This window comes from Pristis pectinata, chromosome 3 (assembly GCF_009764475.1).
Source record: "Pristis pectinata isolate sPriPec2 chromosome 3, sPriPec2.1.pri, whole genome shotgun sequence".
Lineage (NCBI taxonomy): Eukaryota > Metazoa > Chordata > Chondrichthyes > Rhinopristiformes > Pristidae > Pristis > Pristis pectinata.
Window position 1 is genome coordinate 134,701,922 of NC_067407.1, and position 12,534 is coordinate 134,714,455.

Consider the following 12,534-nt stretch of genomic DNA (forward strand, 5'->3'; position numbering starts at 1 on the left):
ATTCAGTAAGACCAAGGTTCGTTCTCAACCTCATCCACATGTGCAACAGATCCCCACGTTCCTTGATTCTGTCGGTTCCCAAAAACCTATTGGTTCCAGCTATGTTTATACTCATTGGCACAGCTTCCACATCCCTCTGGGGGGAGAGAATTCCAAAGATTCACAGTCCTCTGAGAAGACATTTAAGATAAGATTTCTTTATTAGTCACATGTACATCCAAACACACAGTGAAATGCATGTTTTTGCATAGATTGTTCTGGGGGCAGCCCACAAGTGTCGCCACACTTCCGGCTCCAACATAGCATGCCCACAACTTCCTAACCCGTATGTCTTTGGAATGTGGGAGGAAACCGGAGCACCCGGAGGAAAGCCATGCAGACATGGGGAGAACGTACAAACTCCTTACAGACAGCGACGGGAATTGAACCCGGGTCACTGGCGCTGTAATAGTGTTATGCTAACTGCTACACTACCATGCCTGTCCTATATTACCCACCTACATTAGGTACATTCCTCCTCTACTCAGGCTTTAGTAACTAACTGCTTACCTTGAGAGGATTGCTCTGGTTCCAGAACAGTGTGCAATCCCTTAATAATTTTGGGCAGGAGTAGGCCATTCAGCCCCTTGCAGTGAGATCACACCTCATTCTTCTAAAACTTGAATGCACGCTGTCCTATTCTATGTAACTTTTACACAAAGGACTCCTCTATTACAGAACATGGCTCAAGAAAGATTCAAATCAGCTCTTTATTAAAAGTTATTAACACTTAAGGACATCTATGTCACTATCAACTGTCCATCTCTAATTGCCCTTGAGAAGGTGCTGATAGGCCCTCTCCTTGGAACTGCATCAAACTGAATGGATAACGTGCTCCCACAGTTCTGTTGGTTAGGACGTTCTAAGATTTGACCCGGCGACAAGGAATAGTGATATATTTCCAAGTCAGGACAGTTTATTGGTTTCCTGTTTTTACACTCATGTCTAATTATTGCTGTACCACAGGCATAAGCTCATAGCTGCGGGAGTTTTCGTTATCTGCCAAATCCCATCAATCAGTGGTTCCACTGAAATCAGCCACCAATTACCTTAGATTCATTTTTACCATCGGATGACATATTACATATTATCTACCCACCTATCTATCTATCTATCTATCTATCTATCTATCTATCTATCTATCTATCTATCTATCTATCTATCTATCTATCTATCTATCTGTTCATTAATGTATTTATTGAGAACCAGCATTTATTGCCCATCCTTTATTGTCCCTTCAGAAGGTGGGTGTTGAGCTTCTTGTAACATAGTGGCCTGCTTGGCCATTTTGAACAGCCAACAGGGGCAACCATGTGAGCTGGGTCAGGCCTCGACTCACATCTGGGCCAGACCAAGTAAGACTTCCTCTCCTGAAGGACATTGGTGAACTGGATGGGCTGTTACAACAAGCTGGTCCTTACTAAGATCAGCTGTTGTTTCCCTCCAAATCACAAATGGGATTTGGACTCCACGCTGCCCTGGTAGGATTTGATCTCAGGTCTTTGGATTGCTTCTCTGGATTGCTACTCCTGTAACTTAACCACTACACCACCACCGGACCCCAGTGCCTCACATCACAGGCTGAGTGTTGGACCACATCACCTCTGACTGCCTATTCCCACTTCTGTAGCAGGGCCCAATTCCCCATCTATCTGCTGCTGAGACCCCAACCCTGCTTTTGTTTCTTCCATATCTGCCCATCCCGATGTTGTTCTGGTCAGCTTGCCTGAATCTGTGCTCCCTCCAAAGCCCACCTCTCTCTGTTCTGTTTTGATCTGGATCAAGGTCCTCAAGTTTAAAATTTGCGCACTTATTTTCCAATCCCTCCCACGTCTCTCCGCAGCCACCTCCGCCCTATAAACCACTGATATCTAAGATAAGATATCTTTATTAGTCACATGTACATCGAAACACACAGTGAAATGCATCTTTTGCGTAGAGTGTTCTGGGGGCAGCCTGCTAGTGTCGCCACGCTTCTGGCGCCAACATAGCATGCCCGCAACTTCCTAAACTGTACAACTTCTGGAATGTGAGAGGAAACTGGAGAACTCGGAGGAAACCCACCCAGTCATGGGGAGAACGTACAAACCCCTTACAGACAGTGGCTGGAATCAAACCTGGGTTGCTGGTGCTGTAAAGCGTTACGCTAACCGCATCACTACCGTGCCAGCCACTCTGCACTCCTCCGTCCATGACCTTGAACTTAATCGCTCCACTGGTACCGCACCTTCGGCTTTGAGGACCATGACCTCTGAACTTCCTGCCACGAACCTCCCTCCCTCCCTTTAATGTCTCTGAAGCCTTCTTCTTTGACAGCTGGTTGATCATTTGCCTGGGTACTTCCAAGATGCTAACTCTGTGTCCATCCGTATCTTCTCCTATTGGCTACCCCGGAATGGTTTGCAATGTTAAAGGTGCTATAGAAATGGAGGTAGTCGTTGACTGTGCTTGCTGTCTTGTATCGGAACACTCTCCGCTGGTGTGCTGACGTGAATTCCTGTGTCTTCAGTTCGACAGGATGGAGGCTGGAGCCACTGGTCACCGTGGTCTCCCTGCTCGGTCACCTGTGGAGACGGCATCACCACCCGCATCCGCCTCTGCAACTCGCCCGTGCCGCAGCTGGGTGGCCAGGACTGCCAGGGGAACGGTCGGGAGACGAAGCAGTGCATGAAGGCCCCGTGCCCCAGTAAGTCCCTTTGCCCCTCGCGACTCCTCACTGTGACTGGCACGACTCTGTCTGCCCCTTCGGAACCTGGTTTGTGACATGGTCCATAGAACGTAGAACAGTAGGAACAGGCCCTTCGGCCCATGATGTCTGTGCTGAACACGATGCCAAATTAAACTGCACATCCGCCTGCACATGTCTATACCCCTCCATTCCCTGCCTCTTCCTGTCACTGTCTAAATACCTCTCAAACGTTGCTATTGTATCTGCGTAAAAACGGAGTGAACAACATCACAAGTAACGGACCGTATATCTTTCCATACACAGCACTGATGTGGGGACAAGGGCTTTCCCTAAACGGGAATGCTGAGTAGATTGTTCCATTGTCTCTGCGGTTTGGAGGTGAGCTCATTGAGGCACAAGGTTTTCCGAGCATTGACAGACTGCAAGGTTAGACTGGAATGCTGCTAACAAAGGATGTTGCCAGGAGATCCAATGGATGCTCACAAGATCGTGACTGGGTTGCGTTGGTTTGATACAGCAAAGCTGTTCAAATTAATGGATGGTTCAAGAACAAATCTAGACCTCTGGACAAAACTACAAAGGGGCTAAAATCAAAAGCTAGAGGACTTAGGTTTAGGATAAGAGGTTTAGAGGGGTTCTGAGGAAGAACTTTTCACCCAGGAGATGGTTAGCTTCTGGAACGCACTGGTGGTGAAGGCAGAGACTCTCACAACATTTAAGAAGCACTTGAATCATCAAGGCATAGAAGGCTACAGATCATGTGCTGGCAAATGGGATTAGTGTAGATGGGTGCCTGATGGTCAGCATGAATATGGTGGACCATAGGGCCTCTTTCTGTGCTCTGGGACTCCACAAAGATTTGTTTTTAGCGGGAGTGGTTCTGCCACAGACAAAATGTTCAAAGGTATCATTAAAGAGCACTTGGAAAAGTCCTTAGCGGGGAGAAGTTGTCACTTAGGCCTACGCTCCCAGTTAAGATTTAGTGTCCATCCCTAACCCCATTAGGACCCAGCCCATTACGGACAGGGTAGGAGACCCAGTGGCAGTCGGGGTGAGAGGCAGACCCCAATGAGGCAGCAAAGCGGCCGATTGATTTGCGTTATCAACCTGGCCTTGGGATCCCTGAAGGAGGGGATGTTACCTGCTGGTTTCTAAGCCCTGCTTCTGTCCTAAGACTCCCACCTCCTCGACGTCATCACTCCTGGTAACCCCTGCTTCCCGATCCACCAGGACCCCAGGGTTGGACCTCCACAGGAGATATCATAACTGGGTTGTGGGAGGGTGATGGTACCAGCTTCTCCTCTCTTCACCCCCCTCCTCCCCACCCCTGCACCATTAAGGACAACCATAAACCGGTCGCTTCATGTGACGCACTCTGTCCTCCTCCTCATCAGTTGACGGCAGCTGGAGCCCCTGGTCCCCCTGGTCAACCTGCACGGCCACATGCGGCGGTGGACTCCATGAACGCAAGCGGAACTGCAACAACCCCGTGCCCAAGTACGGTGGCAAGAAGTGCCTGGGAGACACCAAGGACAGTAAGCTATGTAACAAGGAGCCCTGTCCCATAGGTAGGTTGAACTCTGCTCTAAGCTGCACCACATTACCGTGCACTTTGTCACATGGTTAAAGTTATTTTAAGTCCAGTGTTTTTTATAAGATAAGCCTACAATATAGTTGTACATTTTGCAGTTAGTGCCATTTGAAACAAAACAGCAATCATAGCACTGTTTAATGTCCGAATGTGTTTAAAAATCTACACAACTTGCACCATCTGTCGCCATCTCTTCTTTTGCTCTCAACATCATTTATTGAAAAGCCTTCACTGCCGTCATCTCCTCACTGCCTTCTGAGCCCAGTGAAGCCAAGTACTCTGGTGTGAGACTGGAGTCACAAATAGGCCAGGTTCAAGTCAGGTCAAGTTTCTTGTCATGTGCACAAGTACGGTGAGGTATAGGTACAATGAAAAGCTTGCTTGCAGTGGCATCACAGGCATGTAGGTACAGACAATGCACAGAACATAACATTATGCATAAAATAAACATAAATTATATATAACAGTGAAGAGAAAAAAATACCGTGCATATACAAGACATGCAAAACAACGCACAATCAGAGGCAACTCCATGGTGGTGTAAGAGGGGATCCATAGTGTTCTGTTGCCGAGATAAGGTTAGGGTTGTGCAGGTTGGTTCAAGACCATAAGATATAAGAGCAGAATTAGGCCATTCGGCCCATCGAGTCTACTCTACCACTCAATCATGGCTGATTTTATTTTAAACCCCATTGTCCCCATAACCCTTAACCCCTTTTACCAATCAAGCACCTATCAATCTCCAAGGAAATAAAGGACTGCAGATGCTGGAATCTAGATGAAAAACACCAGGATGCTGGAGGAACTCAGCAGGCCAGGCAACATCCGTGGAGAAAAGCAGGTGGTCAATGTTTTGGGTCAGTCCTGAAGAAAGATCCTGACCCAAAACGTTGACCGCCTGCTTTTCTCCATGGATGCTGCCTGGCTTGCCAAGTTCCTCCAGCATCATGGTGTTTTTCACCTATTAGTCTCTGCCTTAAGTATCCCCACTGTCTTGGCTTCCACAGCCCTCTGCGGCAACAAATTCCACAGAGGGCTGTGGAGGCCAAGTCATTGACGGTTGAGAAGATCGCTCGTCAAGGCGTTGGGTCCTTCCAGCAGTCCGAGGTTGGGTGGGGGGGAGGAGAAGTGGGTTTGTGGGCTTTGGTGAGATCGGTGGACTGATCTTCTCTGGTGCTTATTCCCATCGCTGTGCCATGTCTGAAGCCTCTTCCTCTACCCTTTACCAGATGGGTGTCTATCCAATCCCTGCTTCGCTGGGGTGGAGTGCAGCAGCTCCCCTGATGGCTCCTGGGAATGTGGCCCATGTCCCGCTGGTTACCGGGGCAACGGCACCTTCTGCGTGGACATCAATGAGGTATGGGAAATGCAAAAGAAGCGCAGCCCCGTGCTTCAGATCCAACGCATTATGGGCTCTTGCTGACCCCCTCTGATTTGCTTGCAGTGCGAGGAGGTCCCTGACGTCTGCTACCAAGTGCACGGCGTCCCGCGGTGTGTGAACACTGAGCCAGGGTTCCACTGCTTGCCCTGCCCTCCACGCTACAGAGGCAACCAACCCTTTGGTCTTGGAATTGAAGCAGCCCAGACAGATAAGCAAGTAAGGAGTACCCAACATACCACAGTTAAGCAAAAGAAGACCTTCGGTTTGGGCTTGTGGGGATTAATGTGGCTTAGAAGTTGGGCTTCTTGGCACCCGGAATGGCGAGCAGGATGTCTGTCCACAGAACAGGTCCCCTGTCATATTGCCACAGAGGTGCTAGCACCTAGAATATAAAGAAAGAATGAACAGGACAGGATTAGGCCACTTGGACCTCCAGCCTGTTCTGCCATTGCTCCACCCCTTCCCCTCGCGCCTTTATACCGTCTATCTCCCCTCTATCTTTCAGTCCAGATGAAGGGTCTTGACCCAAAACGTCGAGTCCATTTCCCTCCACAGATGCTGCCTGACCTGCTGAGTTCCTCCAGCATCTTGGCTGTGGCTGCCACTGAAAGTCTCCGGCCTTTAGAAGCCTCACCCCTGTCTCTGTAATCCCTAGAGCCCTCTCACTGACCTCCTCCTTTCCCGGCCGTGCCTTCAGTTGCCAAGGGAAAGATGGCCTGGAATTCCCTCCGTAATTCTCTCCCTGTACCTTTAGGAGAGAGAGTCATGGAGTCTTACAGCACGGAAACAGGCACTTCGGCCCAACTAGTCCGTACCGGCCAAGATTCCCATCTAAGCTAGTCCCATATGCCCGCATTTGGTCCATATCCTTCTAAACCTTTCCTATCAGTATTTCCCTTGTGACCACCTGACCCGGTATTTCCCTTGTGACTACCTGTCCCAGTATTTTCTACTCTCCGCCCGGTAACACTGCTGTGAAATGCCGGGAGGTGGGAAGTTTCCCCGGGCCTGACCTGTTGCCTCTGCAGTGACTCTGTGCTCTTCCACCCACAGGTCTGTGAGCCCCACAATCCCTGTAAGGACGGTTCTCACAACTGCCACAAGTTCGCCAGGTGCATCTACCTGGGCATTTTCAGCGAACCCATGTACAAGTGCGACTGTCGGATCGGATATGCCGGGGATGGCATCATCTGCGGAGAGGATTCCGACCTGGATGGCTGGCCCAATGAGCATCTGGCCTGCACGGCCAATGCCACCTACCACTGTAAGAAGGTAAGGAGGAGGGTAACCCGTAGGCAGGGTGACCCGGAGTGCCAGCAGTAGGTGCTGCACTAGTTACAAAGGTCGTCAGAGGGTGCAGTGTCTGAATTACACCCACAGATTTGGGGCAATAACAATATGACCCCAACCACCTCCCCCAGTCCACCCCCAGAGTTCATGGTGAACTTTGTTCACTGGAGACTCTCCCACATACACTGCCTTTGGTGCGCGCACACACACACACACACACACACACACACACACACACACACACACACATCCTCTCTCACACACACTCATACACACACACATCCTCTCACACACATACTCACACACAACCCCTCACACACACACACTCATACACACATTCACACACACACATCCTCTCACACACACTTACACACACACGCAACCTCACACACGCATTCACACACAGACAGCCTCTCACATACACTAATACACAGACACACACATACAGCCTCTCACATATGTGCATGCACACACACACACACACACACACACACACACAGCCTCTCACATACACCACGTGCATAGAAACATAGAAAACCTACAGCACAATTCAGGCCCTTCGGCCCACAAAGCTGTGCCGAACATGTCCCTACCTTGGAAATTACTAGGCTTGCCCATAGCGCTCTATTTTTCTCAGCTCCATGTACCTATCCAAAAGTCTCTTAAAAGACCCTATCGTATCCGCCTCCACCACCGTTGCCGGCAGCCCATTCCACACACTCACCACTCTCTGAGTAAAAAACTTACCCCTGACATCTCCTCTATATCTACTCCCCAGCACCTTAAACCTATGTCCTCTTGTGGCAACCATTTCAGCCCTGGGGAAAAGCCTCTATCTACCTGATCAATGCCTCTCGTCACCTTATACACCTCTATCAGGTCCCCCCTCATCCTCCGTCGCTCCAAGGAGAAAAGGCCAAGTTCCCTCAACCTGCTTTCATAAAGAATCCTCCGCATTCCAGGCAGCATCCTTGTAAATCTCCTCTGCGCCCTCTCTATGGCTTCCACATCCTTCCTGTAGTGAGGTGAACAGAACTGAGCACAGTACTCCAAGTGAGGTCTGACCAGGGTCCTATATAGCTGCAACAATACCTCCCGGCTCCTAAATTCAATTCCACGATTGATGAAGGACAATACACCATATGCCTTCTTCAGCACAGAGTCAACCTGTGCAGCTGCTTTGAGCGTCCTGTGGACTCAGACCCCAAGATCCCTCTGATCCTCCACACTGCGAAGAGTCCTACCATTAATACTATACGCTGCCATCACATTTGACTTACCAAAATGAACCACTTCACACTTATCTGAGTTGAACTGCATCTGCCACTTCTCAGCCCAACTTTGCATCCTATCTATGTCCCACTGTAACCTCTGACAACCCTCTATACTATCCACAGCACATCCAACCTTTGTGTCATCCGCAAACTTATTAACCCATCCCTCCACTTCCTCATCCAGGTCGTTTCTAAAAATCACAGAGTAAGGGTCCCAGAACAGATCCCTGAGGTACACCACTGGTCACCGACCTCCATGTAGAATACGACCCTTCAACAACCACTCTTTGCCTTCTGTGGGCCAGCCAGTTCTGGATCCACACTGCAATGTCCCCTTGGATACCATGCTTCCTTACTTTCTCAATAAGCCTTGCATGGGGTACCTTATCAAATGCCTTGCTGAAATCCATATACACTACATCTACTGCTCTCTCTTCATCGATGTGTTTGGTCACTTCCTCAAAAAATTCAATCAGGCTCGTAAGGCAGGACCTGCCCTTGACAAAGCCATACTGACTATTCCTAATCATATTATACCTCTCCAAATGTTCATAGATCCTGCCTCTCAGCATCTTCTCCATCAGCTTACCAATGACTGTGGTAAGACTCACTGGTCTATAATTTCCTGCGCTACCTCTACTCCCTTTCTTGAATAAGGGAACAACATCCGCAAACCTCCAATCTTCTGGAACCTCTCCCTTCTCCATCGACGATGCAAAGATCATCATCAGAGGCTCCACAATCTCCTCCCTCGCCTCCCACAGCAGCCTGGGGTACATCTCATCCGGTCCCGGTGACTTATCCAACTTGATGCTTTCCAAAAGTTTCAGCACCTCCTGTTTCCTAATATCTACATGCTCAAGCTTTTCAGCCTGTTGCAAGTCCTCACTACAATCCTCCAGATCTTTTCCCGTAGTGAATACTGACGTAAAGTATTCATTAAGTACCTCCGCTATTTCTTCCGGATCCAGACACACTTCCCCACTGCTGCACTTGATAGGCCCTATTCTTTCGCATCTTATCCTCTTGCTCTTCACATACTTGTAGAATGCCTTGGGGTTTTCCTTAATCCTGCCCGCCAAGGCCTTCTCATGTCCCCTTCTGGCTCTCCTAGTTTCCTTCTTAAGCTCCTTCCTGTTAGCTTTATATTCTTCCAGATCTCTAACATTACCGAGCTCTCTATACCTTTTGTAAGCTTTTCTTTTCCTTTTGACCAGATTTATTATAGCCTTTTTACACCACGGTTCCTGTATACTCTTGTGACTCCCCTGTCTCATTGGAACATGCCTGTGCAGAACTCCACACAAATATCCCCTGAATATTTGCCACATTTCTTCCGTACTTTTCCCTGAGAACTTTTCCCAATTTAAGCTTCCAATTTCCTGCCGGATAGCCTCATAATTCCCTTTAAACCATAGAACAATACAGCACAATACAGGCCCTTTGGCCCACCATGTTGTGCCAACCTTCAAACCACACCTAAGACTATCTAACCGCTTCCTCCCACATATCCCTCTATTTTAAATTCCTCCGTATGGTTACCTAACAACCTCTTGAAATTGACCAACATATCAGCCTCCACCACCACCCCAGGCAGCGCGTTCCACGCACCAGCCACTTTCTGGGTGAAAAACCTCCCTCTGACATCTCCCTTGAACTTCCCACCCATTACCTTAAAGCCATGCCCTCTTGTATTGAGCATTGGCGCCCTGGGAAAGAGGCGCTGGCTGTCCACTCTATCTATTCCTCTTAATATTTTGTACACCTCTATCATGTCTCCCCTCATCCTCCTTCTCTCCAATGAATAAAGCCCAAACTCCTTTAGTCTCTCCTCATAATTCATACTCTCTAATCCAGGCGGCATCCTGGTAAATCTCCTCTGCACCCTTTCCAACGCCTCCACATCCTTCCCATAATGAGGCGACCAGAACTGGACACAGTACTCTAAGTGTGGCCCAACCAGAGTTTTGTAAAGTTGCAACATTACTTTGCGGCTCTTAAACTCAATCCCACGATTTATGAAAGCTAACATCCCGTAAGCTTTCTTAACTACCCTATCCACCTGTGAGGCAACTTTCAGTGATCTGTGGATATGAACCCCCACATCCCTCTGCTCCTCCACACTGCCCAGAATCCTGCCATTAACCTTGTACTCTGCCTTGGAGTTTGTCCTTCCAAAGTGTACCACCTCACACTTCTCTGCATTGAACTCCATCTGCCACTTGTCAGCCCAGCTCTGCATCCTATCAATATCCCTCTGTAAGCTTCAACAGCCCTCCACACTATCCACAACACCACCGATCTTTGTGTCATCTGCAAACTTGCTAACCCACCCTTCCACCCCCTCATCTAAGTCATTAATAAATATCACAAAAAGTAGAGGTCCCAGAACCGATCCCTGTGGGACGCCACTAGTCACAGCCCTCCAATCTGAATGCACTCCCTCCACCACAACCCTCTGCTTTCTACAGGCAAGCCAGTTCTGAATCCACACGGCCAGGCCTCCCTGGATCCCTTGGCCTCTGACCTTCTGAAGAAGCCTACCATGTGGAACCTTTCAAATGCCTTACTAAAATCCATGTAGACCACATCTACTGCACTACCCTCATCAATCTTCCTGGTCACCTCCTCAAAGAACCCTATCAGGCTTCTGAGTCAAGATCTTCCCTTCACAAAGCCATGTTGGCTGTTCCTAATCAGCCCATGATTCTCTAAATGCTCATAGATCCTATCTCTTAGAATCCTTTCTAACAGCTTACCCACCACAGACGTAAGGCTCACTGGTCTGTAATTCCCTGGACTATCCCTACTACCTTTTTTGAATAAGGGGACAACATTCGCCATCCTCCAATCCTCCGGTACCATTCCCGTGGCCAATGAGGACTCAAAGATCCTAGCCAATGATTCAGCAATCTCCTCCCTTGCCTCACGTAGCAGCCTGGGGACTGTTCCGTCAGGACCCGGGAACTATCTGTTCTAATATTTTATAGCAGCTCCAACACATTCTCTCTCTTGATATCTACATACTCTAGAACATTATTCTTACCAACACTGTCCTCAGCGTCATCAAGACCCCTCTCCTTGGTGAATACTGAAGAGAAGTATTCATTGAGAACCTCCCCCACTTCCACAGCTTCCAGGCACATCTTCCCGCTTTTGTCTTTAATCGGACCTACCTTTACCCTAGCCATCCTTCTGCTCTTCATATATGAGAAAAAAGCCTTGGGATTCTCCTTAACCCTACTTGCCAAAGCCTTTTCATGTCTCCTCCTTGCTCTCCTCAGCCCCTCCTTAAGTTCCTTCCTTGCTAATATTCCTCACGAGCCCTGTCTGATCCTTGCTGCTTACACCTTACGTTTGCTGCCTTCTTCTTCCTAACTAGTTGTTCCACCTCTCTTGTCACCCATGATTCCTTCACCCTGCCATTCCTTCTCTGCCTCACCGGGACAAATTTATCCCTAACATCCTGCAAGAGATCCCTGAACATCAACCACATCCCCATAGTACATTTCCCTTCAAAAATGTCATCCCAATTTACACTCTCAACTTTTCACCTTATAGCCTCATAATTCGCCTTTCCCCAATTAAATATCTTCCCTTCCTCTTTGCTCCTATCCCCGTCCATGACAGTGCCAAAGGTTATGGAGCGGTGGTCACTGTCCCCCAAATGCTCACCCTCCGAGAGATCTGTCACCTGACCTGGTTCATTACCTAAAACTAGATCTAATATGGCATTCCCTCTGGTCGGCCTGTCAACATACTGTGACAGGAATCCGTCCTGGACACACTTAACAAACTGTGCCCCGTCTAAACCTTTGGCACTAAGCAGGTGCCAATCAATATTTGGGAAGTTGAAGTCTCCCATGATAACAACCCTGTTATTTTTGCATCTTTCCAAAATCTGCCTCCCAATCTGCTCCTCAGTATCCCTGCTGCTACCGGGGGGCCTATAGAATACTCCCAGTCGAGTAACTGCTCCTTCCTTGTTCCTAACTTCCACCCATATTGACTCTAGGGAGGATCCTTCTACATTATCCTCCCTTTCTACAGCTGTAATAGTGTCCCTGACCAGTATTGCCACCCCTCCTCCTCTTCTCCCCCCCCTCCCTTTTAAAACACTGAAAACCAGGAATATTCAATATCTATTCCTGCCCTGGTGTCAGCCATGTCTCTGTAAAAGCCACAATATCGTAGTCCCATGCTCTCAGTTCATCACCCTTATTCCTGATGCTTCTTGCATTTAAGTAAATGCACTTTAGCCCATCCACCT

The 12,534-nt window shown here is 48.6% G+C and overlaps 1 protein-coding gene across 2 annotated transcripts in view; it reads left to right on the forward strand.

Annotated features, from left to right (window-relative positions):
- Nucleotides 1-12,534, forward strand: part of LOC127568104 (thrombospondin-2-like) — an 88,055-nt gene that overhangs the window by 48,981 nt on the left and 26,540 nt on the right. For both annotated transcript variants that reach the window (XM_052011420.1, XM_052011421.1), the window contains exons 9-13: nucleotides 2,549-2,725; nucleotides 4,123-4,296; nucleotides 5,549-5,676; nucleotides 5,764-5,916; nucleotides 6,754-6,972. In XM_052011420.1, coding sequence (XP_051867380.1) covers nucleotides 2,549-2,725; nucleotides 4,123-4,296; nucleotides 5,549-5,676; nucleotides 5,764-5,916; nucleotides 6,754-6,972 — 851 coding nt within the window. The remainder of the gene's footprint in view (nucleotides 1-2,548; nucleotides 2,726-4,122; nucleotides 4,297-5,548; nucleotides 5,677-5,763; nucleotides 5,917-6,753; nucleotides 6,973-12,534) is intronic.